At 31.8% G+C, this 20689-nt stretch overlaps 1 protein-coding gene and 1 long non-coding RNA gene across 3 annotated transcripts in view; one reads left to right on the top strand and one right to left on the bottom strand.

Moving 5' to 3' along the window:
• The window catches only part of LOC141378984 (uncharacterized), a 52126-nt gene extending 37146 nt beyond the window's left edge, over positions 1-14980 (bottom strand). The window contains exons 1-2 of one of the 2 annotated variants that reach the window (XR_015516371.2): positions 14896-14980; positions 12046-12222 (exon numbers count right to left, since the gene is read on the bottom strand). This is a non-coding gene — a long non-coding RNA (uncharacterized LOC141378984). Of the gene's footprint in view, positions 1-12045; positions 12223-14143; positions 14372-14895 lie in introns of those variants that run through there. The other variant, XR_015516370.2, reaches the window with a different exon arrangement.
• The window catches only part of stm (starmaker), a 29837-nt gene extending 12033 nt beyond the window's left edge, over positions 1-17804 (top strand). The window contains 15 exon segments of the mRNA NM_198817.2: positions 169-234; positions 316-354; positions 441-488; positions 3216-3260; positions 3523-3597; positions 4898-4963; positions 6920-7666; positions 7746-7790; positions 10401-10442; positions 11704-11745; positions 11831-11881; positions 12105-12158; positions 14170-14223; positions 14319-14387; positions 16577-17804. Coding sequence (NP_942112.2) covers positions 169-234; positions 316-354; positions 441-488; positions 3216-3260; positions 3523-3597; positions 4898-4963; positions 6920-7666; positions 7746-7790; positions 10401-10442; positions 11704-11745; positions 11831-11881; positions 12105-12158; positions 14170-14223; positions 14319-14359 — 1415 coding nt within the window. The 3' untranslated portion in view covers positions 14360-14387; positions 16577-17804.
• Positions 17805-20689: the final 2885 nt, after the last annotated feature.

Here is a 20689-nt window from a genome sequence, read left to right as displayed (position 1 = left end):
CCATTTGATATTCCAAAAACAAAAACACCCCTGTATTACCTTAAACGTGCATTTGAGTAATGATCATGTGATGAAATTAAACTGAATATAAAATGAATCCTATCTATAAAAGACAAGCATCACATTCTGCTAATCACTTTTCCTAACAAAAGCATATTTGTTTATCAGACGGAACAGACGACACGGACACAGACAAAGAGACAGACGCATCGCATCACAAAACTGGAGATTCAGGTGAGTGAATCAAACACAAAGATTAAGATGCATTTTCATGTGCAAAACTGACTCATTAAAGCACTTCTTTATGTGCTGCAGATGAGAACAAAGACAAACCATCAGCCGAGGACCACACAGGTAAAACAACAACACGGACATGCATGTAAAATCCTGGAAGATGAATTTATATGATGATGAATCCAATGAAATGTGCCCTATTTCAGACGGCAATCACGCTGGAAAAGATTCAACGGATTCAAAGGAATCACCAGGTAAACAAACAAGACAAATACACTTAACTCAATTAGGCCTGTCACAATAATCAATATATGGATTTATCACACAACACATGGACATGACCTCAATCATTTCTGGTGATGTATATATATATATATATATATATATATATGTATATATATATATATATATATATATATATATGTGTATGTATGTATGTATGTATGTATGTATGTATGTATGTATGTATATATATATATATTGCCTATACATAAAAACCAATTAGAGCAACATTTTAGCTGATAGTCGATCTCTATCGGAGGTGTCAGTGTCAGTATGGTTAAAAAAACACTATAGTATTTACTATAGTATATTTTCATGTGGGTGTCTGACAGCTGAAAATAGATCTGCTAGCTGATATCGCAGCCTCTGTTACTCTTTACTTTGCCCTTTTTTGTTAATGTTTAACATTATTTATTTAAGATCTGTGTTTCCACATTCTGATTTCAATGACTGATTAAGAAATTGTTAAAATGACTATAATTAAATCAAATATTCTTAAGAATGAAATATGATGTGTTCTTTGGAAGAGTTTACTTGCATTGTGATGATATTATATTGTCAGTCTGGCATTATATAATGAGCGGCATAAAATAAAATGGTCTTAAAATGACAATATTATTGTTTATCGCAATATATATATATCGGCACATTATATAGTACAACTAAAAATATATATCATGACAGGCCTAATCTCAGTGCTATAATACAAATATTAAAGATTAATGTAAAAGCTCACCCATAAATTATACACACACACACACACACACACACATGCAGATAGTTGAAGTCAGAATTATTCGCCTGTTGTTTTCCATAAAACAAAGAAGAAAAATAGTGTAAAGATTTTTTCTTTATTCTTAAACTATTTATAATTTTAAAGTAAATATACACAGCTTCATGTCATTTTAGTAGCTTTAATACTTACATAAAATTATTTCAGTTAGCTGTCAGGAAGTGATAAATGACTCAAATTAAATAAATATATAGTTAACTACAAAAGTATCAATGGAAATAACTTGAAAATGCATTTTTATTGAATTTATTAATTTGATTTATTTACTTTCTTTTTTGTTCAATGCTGCACTGTAAAAAACAATATGACAAAAAGTCGGAACAACAAATTTTTTTTAACTTACTTGAACTTATTTTAATATGGTAATCAGGTTCCAACTACATTTTTTAAGTTACACAAAGTTGAACTCAATAATTTCAGTCAGTCTAACTGATTTAAGTTGAGATGACAAAAAAGTTGATTTGATTCAATTAAAAATTGTAATGATGGCAAGATTAGTTGTTTTTTTATAGTGTACAAGTATGGCACAAATTAAGTAAATATAAGCAGAACTAAAATTTCTGGTAAAGTCTAGATCAGATACGCAGCCGGCCAGAGGTGCGCATCAATATAGCAGCATTTTTTATGACACTGTATAACAATAATGAATATTTTTACAGTACTGTGAGGGTTGGGTTTAGGGTTAGGGTGGGGATAGGCGTTAAAAAATACAATTTATTGGGTAATTTATTAGATGGCATAAATAATACTCGGTACAACTACTGTTTTTACCTTACTATGATGGTTGGGTTTAGGGTTGGGGTGAGAGTACACTTTAATAAAATACAATAAACAGCAAATTAAATAAATAATACACTCTCAAAAATAAAGGTGCACAAGCTGTCACTGGGGTGGTACCTTTTCAAAAGGTACACTGTAAAAAATAAATCCGTAAAATTTACGGTAAAAAACCGGCAGCTGTGGTTGCCAGTACTTTACCGTAAAAAACACGGTACAAACCGTAAAAGTAATTATTCATTTTTACGGTAAATTACCGTATTTTATTTATTTATAGAGGTAATATGTCTGTATTTTGAATGATCAACAACTACACATCTTTTGTTACACAGTTAGACTCGTTAGCACACCCACATGCTGTGGTGATGAGGAAGTTACATAATGAGCCAATGCTCATCACAATCAACTTTTCCCACAAGCAGAAAAGAGTATCGGCATATAGAAGGTGCTCAGTGTCATTCACACAGCTACTAAACACCAGTATGGTAACACGCATAAAATTAAAGTAATGTTATAAACATTGTTTCTCAACATTAGATGTAACATAAATCTCTAATCTACATAAATGATGGGGAAACAACTAAAAAGATCCATATTAATGTCAAACAAATGCATGAAAAGTTATGTGCCATGAAGGGAATTCTAGGAAAGTCAATTTACGGTTATTTTCCGTATATATTAAGGAAACATACCGTTAACCAGGTTACGGATTTGAACTGTAGCATTTTTACAGTTTTTTACCGTTAAAATCACTGCCATTTTTTACAGTGTATAAATTTGTTCCTAAAAGTTCCATATTAATACCTCAAGGGTACATAATAGTACCTAAAAAGTGTTCCTCTTAAAATTTGTAGGTACTAATAAATACTTTTAAGGTACCAATATGGACCCTTCCAAGTACAAATGTGTACCTTGTGAAAAGGTACCACCCCAGTGACAGCACGTGTACCTTTATTTCTGAGAGTGTATAAATAATTAACGGTACATTCCGGCCGCAACCATATCCGATCTAGCAACAACCTAAATTTCTGTGTGAACATAAAATAAATTTCAGAAAGTAAGCATTACAAAATAATGATTACGACGGATGATAAATTATGATTATGACTATTAAATATGTACTTCACAGACACCACTGACAAGCCAGAAGGACCAGACTCAGATTCAGCCCCAGGTAAGGGTTTCTTATGCATCAAGTTGAACAATGTTCCTGCAAAAACTTCTGAACAACATCATCAATCAGGCAGATTAGCAGATTGATGTTTGGCTGAATGTGTTTTTTATCAAGCCTGTGTCAGGTTAAGCACTGTTTGTTTGACATGAATGTTCCTCCACAGCAACAATAGATGTGCCAGAACATGTTGTACCTGAAAGAAACACTTTTCTCACAGCGAAACAAAACATTCACACTATCTTGGCACACGCTTTACTTTCAGATGGAGACTCTGCAAGTGCAGAAAAGACTGATTCTGATCATTCACCTGATGAGGACGCAAACAAATCCTCCACAGGTATTGATGATTACGGCATTTCTAGTCCAACTACGGCAAATTAAAGCTATTTTATTTATTTTATTTTAATCTTTTACCACTATTTGTTATTGTATTTATTTATAGTTTATGTATAGTTTTAATTATTAATGAATAATATGTAGTTTAACTTATATATTTTTTTAGTTTGTCAGTGTTCGTTTTAATTTCATTTCAGCAGTTATGTTCTATAAAATAAGAGTGATTAATGGATAATTAATCATTTTTGGGTAAACAAATTCGATTTAGAACATTTTAAAAATCAAAGTGTTACATTTTTCTTATATTCCACATGTAAAATGTGTCAAACAAAAGTTGATATGCAAACTGCAGGTATTTGAAAGGATTTACATGAATTTACTTTGATCATAGTTCAATTAGTGTTGTTTTCACATTATTTGTTAATATTAAAAAAATATATTTAGAAAATTTTATTATTTTATTTATTTTTATTTTAATCCTTTACTATCATATATTATTGTATGTGTTTAAAACTGTATCTATTTTTAATCATTTATGAATAATATGCAATTTAATTGATTTATTTATTAATTTATTTTACTTGATAAGTATTGGTTTTGATTTATTTTCAGCAGTTATTTTTTTTATTAAAAAACAGAGTGATGACCTGGTTATTATTCACTTTTGGGTGAACAAATTAAATTTAGAAACCAAGGCATTTTTCAACATCAAAGCATAAAATGTGTCAAAAACAACGGTTAAATATGCAAATAATTTGAAATTATTATTTATATTTAATATTAAAAATAATATATTGCACAATCTGTTTTAATTGTAATAATTTGATGCTTTTGTGTTTATACTTTTTTAAAAATATGTCTATTAAGCTTTTATTTATATTTCAGTTGAATGGTTTAAGAATTTGAACTCAAACTATTTATTACAATTAGTTGTGAATAAATCACTTTTGTGTTATTTTATTTTTATTTAAAATTCATTTAAATAAAAAAAAATCATTATAAATTACACTATTTATTTATTTATCTATTTATTTATTTATTCTTTTATTTTACATCCATTTTAATCTCAGGTCAATCTGTTGTGTGTTTTTGTCATTTTTAGTAGATTTTAATATAACAAAATAAAAACGTTTTAAAAAGTTTCTATATTTTATTTTAGTTTTTAAAAAGTACTATAGGTTTTTAGAAGTTTTTTTTTAAATGTTATCTTTAGGAAGATCTTTCAAAGTAATTCTCATTTAGTAAATTGAACTGAAGCCTGAAATTTTCTGACTATTAACACTTGTGTATTTGCTCTGAAGAAGCAGATAAAGATGATTCATCTGACAAGGATTCATCACAGACAGATGAAAAGCACAACTCTGATGGTGAGACTAAACACAGCTTAACAACTTCTCATTTTTATCAACAGCACACACACTTTAGGAATTTAAGCCGACATCTCCCGACCATTTTTGACCTACGATCAGAAGCTCATAAGTAGGCCCACACAAAATCTGTGCGTGCAGAAATCTGCAGATTTCCACAGATTTTCAGCCCATCATTGAGTCTATTTTTTCAGTTGTATGTAAATGTGTAAATTTATATTTATACAGTTTTTAAATAGATTTCAGTAATATTACTGACTAATATGAAAACATTCATATGATTTACTAACAATACAACTAATAATTTCTGTCTTTTAGTAGATATGTGGTAGATATATTATATGAGAGACTTGCTTTGTTTACCAAATACAAATATATATATATAATAGAATTTGCATTGTAAACATTAAAGGTTAAAAACTTATATATTTTTTATTCAACATATTAAGTTTTTAGTTGCGATACACCCAAAAATCATTCCGCATAAATCCACATATTTCTTTACAGTATTCTTTGCAGAAATAGCAAAGAATTTCAGCAGATTCTGTCTGCATATGCCATTCATCTTGGTACATGAGCATTAAAGATTTCCATGCGATTGCTCCTGATGGGAAAATTATACAGTTGAAGTCAGAATTATTAGCCCCCCTGAATTATTAGCCTCCCTGTTTATTTTTTTCCCCAATTTATGTTTAAAGGAGAGCAGATTTAAAAAAAAAAAAAAAACACTAAAGTGCTTAAAGTGACATTAAACAATAACCATTGTTACTGTACAACGATGGTTTGTTCAGTAGATTATTGAAAAAAAAAATAGAGCTTAAAAGGGCTAATTATTTTGACCTTAAAATGGTGTTTAAAAAATTTTAATTGCTTTTACACTAGCCAAAATAAAACAAATAAGACTTTCTCCAGAAGAAAAAAATATTATCAGACATACTGTGAAAATTTCCTAGCTCGGTTAAACATCATTTAGGAAATATTTTAAAAAATGTAAATAAAATCAAAGGGGGGCTAATAATTCTGACTAATAATACACTGTAGCGTATACAAGCTCATAGGACAGCAAAAATTGCACAGTGTCCGCCTGCCTTTACAAGGTAGCATAAAGTAACAGCTCAACCTCTGTATAGCTTGAACCATTTTAGATTTAAATGTATAATTATGCATTTGATAAATACATTTTCCTCACATTTAGGGAACACATTAAGGTTGTCTTAGTTAATTTAAGTTTAATAACACGAACAAACACTCAGTAATACATTTATTACAGTATTTCAATAGTTCATTCAAATACACTTGTTCATTGTGAGCTCATGTTAACTCATGGTGCATTAACTAATGTTAACAAGCTTTTTGATGCTAATAATGCATTAGTAAATGTTGAACTATGATAAATGCAAACAGGTATTGCTTATAATTAGTTCATGTTAGTAAATATATTAACAAACAAAACCTTTTTGTAAAATGTGACCCATATTTGGTCCAAATTATTCGCCCTACTGTGAAGTTTTTTTCAAGTATTTCCCAAATGATGTTTAACAGATTCAGGAATTTTTCACAGTATTTCCTATAATATTTTTCCTTCTGGAGAAAGTCTTATTTGTTTTATTTTGGCTAGAGTAAAAGCTGTTTTTAAATTTTTTTAAACCATTTTAAGGTTAATATTATTAGCCCCCTTACAAACCAAACCACTGTTATACAACTTGCCTAATTACTCTAACTTTACCCTAATTAACCCAGTTAAGCCTTTAAATGTCACTAGTCAAATATTATTTACTGTCATCATGGCAAAGATAAAATAAATCAGTTATTAGAGATGAGTTATTAAAACTATTATGTTTAGAAATGTGTTGAGAAAATCTGCTCTCCGTTAAACAGAAATTAGGAGGAAAATATACAGGGGGGCTAATAATTCTGACTTCAACTATATACAGTAATGATATTTTGTTTTTTTAGCCTCCGACAAAGACGAAAAACATGAAGACAAAGATGAAAAGAGCGACGAGAAAGACTCCAGTAAAGACTCGGAAGACAAGAGTCAAGAAAAGTCTGACAAAAGTGACGACGGCAGCAACTCCGAGGCTGACGAGCAGAAAGAATCTGTCGAATCCAAAGACCACGATTCGGACTCACAAGACTCCGACAGCGCAGAGAAGAAGGAAAAGCATGATGATAAAGACCAGGACTCCTCGGATTCAGCTGACTCTAAAGACAGCGATGAGGATAAAGATAAAGACCACAGCGAGCAGAAGGACTCTGAAGACCACGAACACAAAGAAAAGCACACCAAAGACAAGGAGGAGCATAAAGACAGCGATGAGGGGAAAGATGACGAGGACAAATCCAAGTCAGACGAACACGACAAAGACGAGTCTGAATCAAAAGAAGCTAGCAAGTCCGATGAGAGTGAACGGGAGGAAAAGAAAGACGACAAATCTGATTCTGACAACTCCAGTCGGGATTCACATTCAGACTCCGACTCTGATTCTGATTCAGACTCACACTCTGATTCTGATTCTGATTCACACTCTGATTCAGATTCTGACTCAGATTCGGATTCGGACTCAGACTCAGATTCCGATTCCGATTCGAACAGCAGAGATAAAGAGGAGAAGAAAGATAAGAGCTCAGAGTCCAGAGATGAAGACAGTTCGGACAGCGACAGCAAGAGCAACTCGGAGAGCTCAGAAACTGCTGAAGAAGGTGAACGATACAACCGTTATGTTTAATATTTGTAAAACCGTGAAGTCAATGTACTGATTATTGCTTTTTATGCACACAGACACTAATGACGACAAGGACTCCAGTGTGGAAAAGGACAAAACAGGTATTTTGGATATATTTAGATGCCCATTTTCAGCTCAGAGTAAATGGTTCGTCTTTAATTACAAGTTTAAATAGGAGTTGTGCAGTTTAAAGTTATAAGTAAGAGGTTAAAAGTCATAAAATAAGCATTATAGTAACTTTTTAAAATATATAATGACACAACTTAGGACATGAATTCATAACTTATGTATATTCCAAGGTCTTTTTGGATATATTTGGCTGCCCATTTTCAGCTCAGAGTAAAATAATTGTGTTTAAATTCGAGTTATTTTTGGTTTATTGTGTGGTTTAAAGTTTTAAGTGAGAAGTTTAAAGTCACAAAAACAACCATACACTGTTAACGATTTTTGTAAATTACACAGTATTTAACTGTAAAATTAACTGTATTTTACTGTAGGAGAGTTATGCGGTATGTTACAGTAATTTAAAGTTCCATTGTGAAAATTACGGCATAATTACAGTAAAGATAGATGTACAATTCTGTAAATACATATACAGCTAGATAAATGGTGTAAAAAGAGTAAAACAATCATGATTAAATACAAGTTTAAATAGGAATTGTGTGGTTTAAAGTTATTAGTAAGAGGTTAAGAGTCAGAAAATAAGCATTATAGTAACTTTTGAAATGTAATAAAACAACTTAAAACATAACATCATAACTTAAGTTATGTAATTTTTAAGTATTTTGGACTTATTTGGAAGGCCATTTTTAGCTCAGAGTAAAATAGTTGTGTTTAAATGCAAGTTGAGAGATTTGAAGTCAAAAAATAAGCTTTACAGTCAATTTATTAGATACATTGACACAACTTAAGACATACAGTCATACACTGTTTACGATTTTTGTAAGTTACACAGCATTTAACTGTAAAATAAACTCAATTTTACTGTTGGAGAGTTATGCTGCATGTTACTGTAATTTAAAGTTCCATTGTGAAAATTGCGGTATATTTACAGTAAAGATAGACATACAATTCTGTAAATACATATACAGCAAGATAAATGGTGCTGTAAATACAGCATTTTTGCTGTAATTGATTTACAGTATGTTACTCCGCTGCCACTGTAGATTCTACGGGAAACAATTAACAGTGTAACTTATGTATTTTTGAGGTATTTATAGATAAATTTGGAAGGCCATTTTCAGCTCAGAGTAAAATAATGATGGTTAAATACAAGTTTAAATAGTAATTGAGTGGTTAAAAGTTATAAATGAGAGGTTTAAAGTCATAAAATAAGCATTATAGTAACATTTTGAAATATAATGACAACTTAACACATATAATCATAACTTATGTATTTTCTAAGGTCTTTTTGAAAATATTTGAAAGGCCATTTTTTGCTCAGAATAAAATAATTGTGTTTAAATACAAGTTTAAATAGGAATTGTGTGATTTAAAGTTATAAGTGAGAAGTTTAAAGTCATAAAATAAGCATTATAGTAACATTTTGAAATATAATGACACAACTTAAGACATAAAATCATAACTTAAGTATTTCTGGATATAATTGAAAGATCATTTAGGCTCAGAGTACAATAATCATCTTTAAATACAATTTTTACGTAGGAAATGGGATTTGTGTGGTTTATAGTTATAACTAAGAGGTTTAAAGTCATAAAACAAGTTTTATAGTGACTTTATGAGACATAATGACTCAACTTAAGACATAAAATCATAACTTGAGTTTACAGCTAAATGATAAATGAAGATTCAAAGTCATAATTGTCCATAAAGTAAACACATTTTTTATTAATCAGTGGTTTTCTACCCTCTTGGTCTTTTTTAAGTGTCTTGTGGTCATTTATATTTATTTTTTATAATTATTTTTATTTTATTTTTTAGCAAACTTTTTGTACAGCACAGTGGCGAACTACTGTTGTTTATAGTGAGCTTTATAAATAAATTTGATTTGATTTTGATAATTGCGAGATACACAGTATCAACAATTGAAGCGGATAAAAAAATGTTTTTCCAAATTGTCTTTAGACAAGAATAGATGTTTTAATTAGGTTGTGTAGCCATATGGAAGTCATATGTCATATGGACAAATATAAAGTCGCACTGTGAGAAACAAATGAAAATAAAGTCACAAAATGACATGCAAAGTCATAATTATACATACAAAGTCACATATGAGAGATATAATCAAATAATGATATCCAAAAATATAATTAAAGATATATAAAGGCATCATTTCGGATATACAATCACAAAGAAAACCATAAAAATCACACGTTGAAGGTTGAAGTGGCAGTATAACGTCAGAGTTATGAGTTTTTAAGTTTAAACTGAAGATGTCAAATTATGATTGTGAGAAAGTCATGACTGTGTAATATGAAGTAAGGACTAAATTTATGAATTTCGAATGAATTTATCAATAAAAGTTCCATTTCAATAAATATATAGGGAAATCTTATTAAAAATGTACAGTCATTTAGCTTAAAATCGCATAAAACTCACATAAAATCCCTTTTTAATTCACATAATATCCCATTTTTAAGTAATTTTGTGGGATAAAGTCATGACTGTGTAATCTTTTGTACTATAATATCTTAGGTTTATTACTATTACAGTTATCAAGTCTAATATATTATGAATGTCTAAACCTACAGATTCGTCTGACAGTGCATCGGTAGAGGCAAATGACTCTGACGGTAAGAAGAAAAAAAAAACACATTTACTGATTTATTTATGTACATATAACAAATTATATTACGTGACAACTAGAGCTGATCCACAATACATCAAGCAACAAATCCCACTATAAACAGTTGAAGTCAGAATTATAAGCCCCCATTATTATTAGCCCCCCAGTTTATTCTAATAACTGGTTTATTTTATCTTTGCCATGATGACAGTAAATAATATTTGACTAGATATTTTTCAAGACACTTCTATACAGCTTAAACTGACATTTAAAGGCTAAACTAGGTTAGCTAGGCAGGTAAGGGTAATTAGGCAAGTCATTGTATAACGATGGTTTGTTTTGTAAACCAGGGGTTTTCAAACTTTTCAGCCTGCAACCCCCAAAATAACAATGCCAGTGACTTGTGACCCCCAATATCTTCTAAGGTGATTATTAATACACAAAACGATGGGGCACACACACCAACAGACCCACGTCTATTTTTCGTTTAATTTTTTTTAATGTATGCGAGTGCTGTAAATATGTCAGAAAGCTTAACCTTGTGTTATAAAATCAATCTGCTGCATCTGACGCTATTGCTGTGTCTTAAATATAATATAATTACCCCAGGGGTCGCAATCCAATAGAACTAGTATAGTAACTATATGGTAGTATATACTAACTAAAAATGACTATTTTTATTTTCAGTATAGTTATGGATAAAATATGGTAACTCTTACAGTTTTTTAAAAATAAATAGATTTTTGGAAATCACCAGGCGACCCCCCTTCATTGTCCTGTAACCCCTCGGGGGGTCCCGACCCCCACTTTGAGAACCACTGCTGTAGACTATCGAAAAATTAGCTTAAAGTGGCTAATAATTTTGTCCTTAAAATGGCTTTTAAAAAATGTAAAACTGCTTTTATTCTAGCCGAAATAAAACAAATAAGACTTTCTCCAGAAGAAAAAATATTATAGGAAATACTGTGAAAATTTCCTTGCTCTGTTAAACATCATTTGGGAAATATTTAAAAAGAAAAAGAAATTTAAAGACAGGCTAATAATTCTGGCTTCAACTGTTAATTATATTACTTAGTATTTTGACATAAAATTTATTTTTAGGTGGAGATAAAAAGTTACACACTGACATTTATAGTCACATCTACATATATAAAGTCCAAATTGTGAGGAAAAAGTCATGGATTTTTAATTTTAGTGTGGGCAAACTGTGAAATCCATTTATAAAGCATGACCAAAGTTAGACAATAATAGTGTCTTTTGTCTTCTAGATGAGCATGACGACGACTCCAAAGATGCTACACCATCAAGTGGTAAATGTCTCTATCAACTGTACATAAAATGTCCTTTTACTAAACAAACATTGAAAGTGTTTCTTCAATTGTGTGTTACTTCTAGAAGACCACACTGCTGAAAATACTGACGAAGACAGCCATGATGTTTCAGATGGTGTGTATTGCTCTAAACTACTTTAATTGTGTTGCATTAAGCTAAAATCATAATAACCAGTGCTTTTTTAATGTAAATATTACATTTCTGACATGTAACATTTGTCTTGGACACCTAAATGATTACTCAAATCATGTATATGGTCGTATTATTGAAAATTTTACCTGTAAGATGGTCAAAATCACTGATTGGACTTGATATTCATGTGCATGTTTCTGTTTAGATGATGACGACATTGATGCCCATGATGATGAAGCTGGGGTTGAGCATGGCACAGGTAGATCACTCGCAAATCCGACTCCTCAAAATCCAAATTTGCCTAAGATTTTCACTTAAAGTTCCTGAAAAGACCAAAACGAGTCAGATGTTGATATTAAACAATCTTAAAACCTGTCGCTAGCCTTACGCTTTATATCAGAGATGCCCAAAGTTGGCCCATTGTAACCTTTGATTTGGCCCACCATCCCATCTGAGAAAAATAGAGAGGGTTGGGGCGAATGCCTTTAAAAGAGATCGTCATTTCTAATTTAATGCAGCCTTTTTTGTTTGTTTGTTTATTTGTATGTTTATTTATTGCTGAGCTTCAAAAGTTGAAATGAAATGTTTCAATCAAATCTTGGTAATGAATCTGACTTTTTGAAATGTATATAATGTCACTCGTCACATAGAGGACTGTGCAAATCAAGGCAAAAACTAGTGTAACCCCAAACTGTTATACATGAGATTTATTAAGTTTTTACTGTAATAAGTTCATTATAAATTGTTAATAAATATGCTGTATTAGCTGATATAAAGTAATGCTCTCTAGTTATTTTTAAATATTATTAACTAAATTCGGTGATGCAGTGGCGCAGTAGGTAGTCTTTTTGCTTTTTTTCTGTGTTTCTGTGTGGAGTTTGCATGTTCTCCCTGCGTTCGCGTGGGTTTCCTTAGTGTGCTCCGGTTTCCCCCACAGTCCAAAGACATGCGGTTCAGGTGAATTGGGTAGGCTAAAATTGTTCGTAGTGAATGAGTGTGTATGGATGTTTCCCAGAGATGGGTTGCAGCTGGAGTGCCATCCACTGCGTAAAAACGTGCTGGATAAGTTGGGGTTCATTCCACTGTGACGACCCCCGATTAATAAAGGAACTAAGCTGAAAAGAAAATGAATGAATGATTAAATAAATTCAGAAATAACCTCTGACAACTGTATTTACCTTCGGCCCACTAGCCTCAATCAAGTTTGGTTTTTGGAGACATTCTACCAGAAATATACATTTTCACGTATAAAAACATGACATGGCCTGACTTAAGCTTGTCGTCCTCAAATAATCATACAAAACAAGCATAAAATCATACACTTGATTGAATGATTGAATGCATCCTTGATCACTGTCAGCTTCCTCTCCGTCAAATGATTTCTATTCTGAGTCATAGCCTTAAAGGTGTATTGCACGCATTTTAAGTTAAATTTAATGCAAATGTGACAGGACTGACAGAAACACAATTGTACATTTATTTGTATTATATATTTGTAGAATTTATTTTCAATTTCATGTTTTTAATCAACTGATGTGAATTATAACAGTGTAAACTTGCTATTCCTAAAGTACTTTGTTTCTAGTTAACAGTTTTTAGCAAAACAAAAACAATCTGAGAACCAAATGAATGACATATTCCTTTACAGAACAACTCACAGAAATCGTCATCCAGTCTATTTTAGAACTTTTTAGGATGCAATACTTTTTATTCGCTGTATTTGTTTTTGTTTCAGGGATAGATAATGTACGTTTCTGGTAGAATTCATAAAAAAGTTTGGACGCCCCTGCTTTATATAAATCATGCATTGTGAACATGCTTGATGTCTCTGATAGATAATACAAGTATATAAAATAGACATTTTTATAAAGAATGTTTTAATTTGGGCAAGGCAGTGGCGCAGTAGGTAGTGCTGTCGCCTCACAGCAAGAAGGTCGCTGGGTCGCTGGTTCGAGCCTTGGCTCAGTTGATGTTTCTGTGTGGAGTTTGCATGTTCTCCCTGCCTTCGCGTGGGTTTCCTCCGGGTGCTCCGGTTTCCCCCACAGTCCAAAGACATGCGGTACAGGTGAATTGTGTAGGCTAAATTGTCCAGTGTATGTGTGTGTGGATGTTTCCCAGAGATGGGTTGTGGCTGGAAGGGCATCCACTGCTGGATAAGTTGGCGGTTCATTCCGCTGTGGCGACCCCGGATTAATAAAGGGACTAAGCCGACAAGAAAATGAATGAATGAATGTTTACATTTACCTCATCTTTCTTTGTTTTTGTTACAGATGAGGCTTCTAAACCCCACCAGGAACCAGATCATCATGACGACACAACACATGGTAATGACGCTGTGAAGGAGATTCTGTTTAAAACACTTCTCTGAGAATGCAAAAAACATAATAATTGCATTTATGCTAATATCTTCTTTCTTAAGGATCAGATGATGGCAGCAAAACTTCTATGCCGATTTCCTAGCGACGAGGACTCAAGAACACTGTAACAGGTATATCACGTGATCAAATATTAACAACTCCACATAAACTTTACTTCTCGTCTCTTAAGTGTGATAAATCCCTCAACAAGTCACAGAAATTATTATCTATAAGGGTAGAAAATATAAAATTAGATTACACCGGATTATGATGTCAAAACAATGCGGTTATAAATGTTAAGATACATGTAAATATTGGATTACATTTGCTGGAAACGCTAATGTTAACCCTAAAAACTGAAAGGCGAAGCTAATTCGTAGTAAAAAGTCCCTTTTATTGCAATGTTACAGTTTATCAATGAAAATATGTAAAAGTATCATATCAAATATAAATACAATAGATTAAATCTCTTTATTTATGAAGGCACTTTATGGATATTTTTCAATATAACGTTAGTGTATCGACATGTTGTAAAGCTAAATAAAAAAACTCCCCTCAAAGTGCAAGAACTTTACTAAAACAGTTTACAGAGTCAACATCCTTCAAAACTGCACATAAAGACAAAAACAGTAACGTTACCATATTTGTGCAGGTCCAAACTAATCCCTGTCACGTTAATGAGTAAACGACAATGACACGTAAAGCCATACTTCTATTAAAATGTGATTGGCTGTTACCTCGTTTAAAAAATATGATTGGCTGGTACCTCTTTTAAATCATGATTGGCTGTTTTTAACTGAAAGGCGGGACTTCTATTCCTAACTAGCTTCTTATTTCATTTTATCTAATATTAAACCATTAACTATGACTTTTGCTTCAATAAACTCTTATTTTTGCTGCTTATTAATAGGTAGTTTGTATAGTTGAGTTTAGATATTGGGTAGGATTAGGAATATAGAGTATGGAGGACGAAGCCTGCAAAAACAACAAATAAATGTGTTAATTAATTATTTAATCCACAAATTCCTGCATATATAAAACAATAAATAAATATGCAAATGAATAAATATGTATTTAAAACAAAATTTAATTGAAAAACCCATATTAATATAGGGACTAAGCTGAAAAGAAAATGAATGATTGAATGAAAATCCCACAAATTCCTGCATAAATAAATATTTAAATAGTATAAACAGATTAATAGTTATATATATATATATATATATATATATATATATATATATATATATATATATATATATATATATATATATATATATATATATATATATATATTTATTTATTTATGCAGGAATTTGTAGATTTAAATATTATTATAATATACTATTACACACACACACATATATATATATATATATATATTGTTTTATTTAGGCAAGAATTTGTGTATTTATTTATTCATTTTTTTATTTGCATATTTATTTACTTATTGTTTTATTTATGCAAAAATTTGTGTATATATTTATTCATGTAATTGTTTATTTGTGTATTTATTTATTGTTCAATTTATGCAGGAATTTGTGTATTTATTTATTCATTTATTTGCATATTTATTGATTTGTTGTTTTATTTATGCAGGAATTTGTGTATATATTTATTCATCTATTTATTTATTTACATATTTATTTATTTATTGTTCTATTTATGCAGCAATTTGTATATATATTTATTTGTTTATTTGCATATTTCGTTTTTGTTTATGCAGGTTTCGTCCTCCATTGTAGAGTAAGATCATGCAGAATATGTAATGAGCAACTAATTAATGGTGAAAATCGGTTCCTATACTAAAGTGTTCCCCTTTTTGTATTGTATTGCAATGTAATTTAGTTATACTAAACACTAAGATACAAAAGAAAAGAGCAAAGTAAAATGTTTAGTAAGCAGCTTGATTAGCAAAGCATAGTTAAATAGGCTATTGGGCTATACAAATCTAAGGAAACGTCCATGCAATAATTTGCAGTTAAAATTGCTTTGCTTTTTTTCCCATATATATTGTGAATATACATATACAAATATAGACTGATCTTTAAAATCGTTTTGTTTGAATTGCTTATAAATATTTAAAGGAAAATTATTTAACATCTATCGCCACCTGGAGTTATGTAGTGGTACTGCAAAAACAGTCCACAATGATATGATATGTGTAATTAAATGCATACGAAGCATCCATGTGGTGCTTTAAAATGCTGTCTATGCAGGCAATCCACTTTGGTTTGGAACAGAGCTATTGTTAAATAAAGAAAAACAAAACAGCGAGTTTGCTAATCGAAAACAATCGATCTTTTCTCTCTCACTGCAGATTTTCCTGAAGAGACTTTTCAAAAGAAGAATCAACTGAGACAGTCAAGATAACCAGAGTTTCACGTCCCATTAAAACACATTGACATGTCTTTCTCTCTCTCTCTTTCTCTCTCATATGGTGAAGGTTCCTTTCCGAGGGCTCTGGGATGCAGATTAAATTATTCGGCTGTTTGCTGTACAATTCCGTCATCTTTATTTTTTAACTTTGTCCTAATTCTAGTACTTTTGTATCATTTGATATATTAACTTTACCCATATTAGATGGAAATGCATGAGGATCTGGAGTTTGGAAGCTTAGGTTTTTGTCTGTGTGTGTGTGTATGTGGGGTCCTAATATATTTCATTTGGAGTGATGTATTAAACCTAGAGAGCATAGAACTAACTGAAGGCATCTGAGGAAAGAATGAAGGATTCAGATGAACATTCTGTTCCATCAAACCTGGGATGGTTGTGGTGGTTTGTCCACATGGTGTCCTCGTCTTTTGACACTGCAGATAATTCCCGCTCTCCACTCTCAGATACAAACACCAGCCTGAAATGTCACAGAATGAGATCTTTTCTCACCCCAAATACAGGATTTAAGGCTGTACACAGTGTAAAAAATATCTGCTAATTAACAGTTGTCATATTTTTAAGATTTACAGGTATTTAATATTCATTTACAGTTATGAATTGCATTATGGGACCTTGATCTCTGCATTTAATAAAGTGACTTTTATTGACATTTGAGTAGTTTGAAACGATGTAAAATAAATTATTTATATATGAATAAGTCTGTAAAATAACAGGAAATGTACTGGCAGTGCATTACCAGGTTTTTGTAATGTAATTTACCACACAAATACAAACAATATCGAACTTCGAATATCACTTCCAACTATTAAAAATGTCAATAAAAGTAATTTTTCAAAATTGTCAACATGAAAAGCGAAGATCAAAGACACACAAAGCAATTCAAAAGCATAAATACTCCACCAAAAAATAAATAAATAAACAAAACATGGATCACAAAACACAGACAGCTGTTCATTTATGGATATTTCTACAGTGCATTTTCTTATAGAATCTCTGATGTCTTTGTCTATGTGGAGGAATACTAATAAACTAGCAATGTACGAGCACAGATTGTTCTGAAAACTGTTTCAAAAAAATATTTTGTATAGATTTAAAGTCAATTTAATATGTACACAGGGAGCAAATCTAATAAAGACTGGGTTGTCAGAAAATCAGATGACTACTTTGAGTGTTTACTTCAAGCAATTTCCAACAACACAGACAACAAGTGTACAGAGAACGATTTAAATGTCTGAGAAAAAAGAATAAACAAAATGTACATATTATTTTACTAATGATTATTATTTTATGTTACTTTTAAATTACTTACATTTAGTTTGCTTAAAGATTAAAGAACGGCTAAATTTGGTTGGATTAAGTTAAGCAAAGACACCTTTTCTGTTTATTCATGTAATTAAATAATGCTATGTATATTGTGTTATAATCATAACTCTATAAAATATTTATATTTATAAATTTTGTATATATGTATACAAATGTTTTAAATATATTTAGCATATCTTATGAAATACACACACACACACACACACACACACACATGAGTGTATGGGTGTTTCCCAGTGATGGGATGCAGCTGGATCCACTGCGTAAAACATAAGCTGGATACGTTGGTGGTTCATTCCGCTGTGGCGACCCCGGATTAATAAAGAGACTAAGCCGACAAGAAAATGAATGAATGAATACACACACACACACACACACACACACACACACACACACACACACATATATATGTATATATATATATATATATATATATATATATATATATATATATATATATATATATATATATATATATATATATGTATGTGTATGTATATATATATATATATATATATATATATATATATATATATATATATATAAGTGTATATTTTTCTTTAATATATACTTACAAATTAGAACAAAAGAAATAATCAAAGCAAAAAAAATTACATAAATATGTTAATAACACGGCAATGTCTACATAAAACTCAACCAAGCATAATTATTATGTAATATACTCATTCTAATATATTTAGGCCTATATATATATATATATATATGTGTGTGTGTGTGTGTGTGTGTGTGTGTGTGTGTGTGTGTGTGTGTGTGTTTGTGTGTGTGTGTGTATATTTGTGTATGTATGTATGTATGTATGTATGTATGTGTATGTGTATGTATGTATGTATATATGCCTAAATGCTTCTAGTAGGCTATACATAATATTCCAGTATTCATTCATTCATTCATTTTCCTTTGGCTCAGTCCCTTTATTCATCAGGGGTTGCCACAGCAGAATGAACCGCCAACTCATCCAGCATATGTTTTAAACAGCGGATGCCCTACCAGCTGCAACCAAGAACTATGAAACATCCACTTCATCTGTACCGCATGTTCTTTGCACTGTGGGGGAAACTGGAGCACCCGGGAAAAACCCACGCCAACACAGGGAGAAGACGCAAACTCCATACAGAAATTACAATTGACCCATCCGGGACTCGAACCAGCGACCTTCTTGCTGTGAGGCGATACTGCTAATCACTGAACCAGCGCAATATCAACAATATATCAATTAAATGCGTGTGAGCAGTATAGGCCTGTGCTTGCACGTCCAGCAAACGTTCATATAGCCTGGTCTATGATACATTTCATCAAAGCCAGTCTAGTGTTCGCGGCTGCGCGCTCAGAGTTAAAAAGAGTTCAACTTTATCAGATCGTGTGAATGGCCTCATGAACGGGTCACATTTCAGCGGTTTAGCGAGAGAAAGAAACTCTTATCATGAGCTCTGATGTCTTAATTTTTCGAAGATTTAACCAGCGGACTCGAAGCCTTGACCCTCACCCGGGGAAAGAGTTAAGTTTCCGCGTGTGTCTCCGCGGGGCCTTTGGTGCACGACACGGTCTCGCCTTACACATAAACCCGCATGAAAAGCGAGGATGAGGAGCAGGAGGAAGGCAAAGAGCCGGACAAAAGCTGCTAAACAGCTCCGGACAAAAGCGCTCGCGGGCCGCCTGTCCGAGCGTGACTCTCGGGCCTCTGTGTGCAAATGTTCCCGTCACCCCGAGAACTAACGGGAGTCCGGTGAAACCAGAGCCGGTCAGTGAAGCTTGACCCCCGCGGTGCATTTAGCTTCCCCCCCGGTCCACTTTCCCAACGGAAGGACGCGAGAAGCCTTCAGAAATATTATCCTTTAATTTAAGGCGTAAGAGGGTTTAAACGTGCACTCCGATCGAGTGGCTGATATCTGTGAGAAAAGGCCTACCTTTACTGCAAAAACAGGCCCGCTGTAGAGTAATATAAGACCCGAGCGCATTACTGTTTGTCTAATATCCAAAACCTGACCGAGATGAAAAGCGGTTCATACGAGTGTTTGTTATCTGAAAACTGTTGACAATCTGCCGTCCACTGCCAAATCTGACATTTCAGCACTTCACCGAGGTCAAGACTGAGTGATTGATAAGTTCTGTCCACACTCGAATTCATTCAGGTCTTTTCATTGTCAGTCATTCATTCAGATACGTTTTGAAACTTTCTTAAAGCAGCAGTGCAGCAAAATTCTGTCTTTATTTACTCACCTTTAAAGAAATAATTAACCCCCCAAAATTGTACTCACTATTTACATACACTCTAAGGGCTCCAAACCTTTATAGGATTTTTTTTTATTTTGTTAAATATTAAATAAGATATTTTGAAAAATGTTAGAAACATGTAACCATTGACTTCCATAGTATTTGTTTTTTTAATGGAAGTCAATAGTTACAGCTTTTAATTTCCTCAGAATATCATGATTGATAAGTTCTGTCCACACTTTCTTTCTTTTTTTCTTTCTTAAGTCTTTTCATTGTCAGTCATTCATTCAGAAAAGTCTTAAAACTTTCTTAAAGCAGCAGTGCAACAAATATCAGTCATTAACAGAATAGTTCACCCGTAAATTAAAAAGTAGACCGACTCACTATTTACATACACTAAAAAATATTATATTAATATTATAAATATAATATTCCAAACCTTCTTTATTTTGTTGAATACTAAAGAAGATTTTTGAAAAAT

Source organism: Danio rerio, chromosome 19 (assembly GCF_052040795.2).
Source record: "Danio rerio strain M-AB ecotype USA chromosome 19, GRCz13ab, whole genome shotgun sequence".
NCBI classification, from domain to species: Eukaryota; Metazoa; Chordata; class Actinopteri; order Cypriniformes; family Danionidae; genus Danio; species Danio rerio.
Note: the sequence above shows the minus strand (reverse complement) of the source record. Positions and strands in the feature narration are given on the sequence as shown.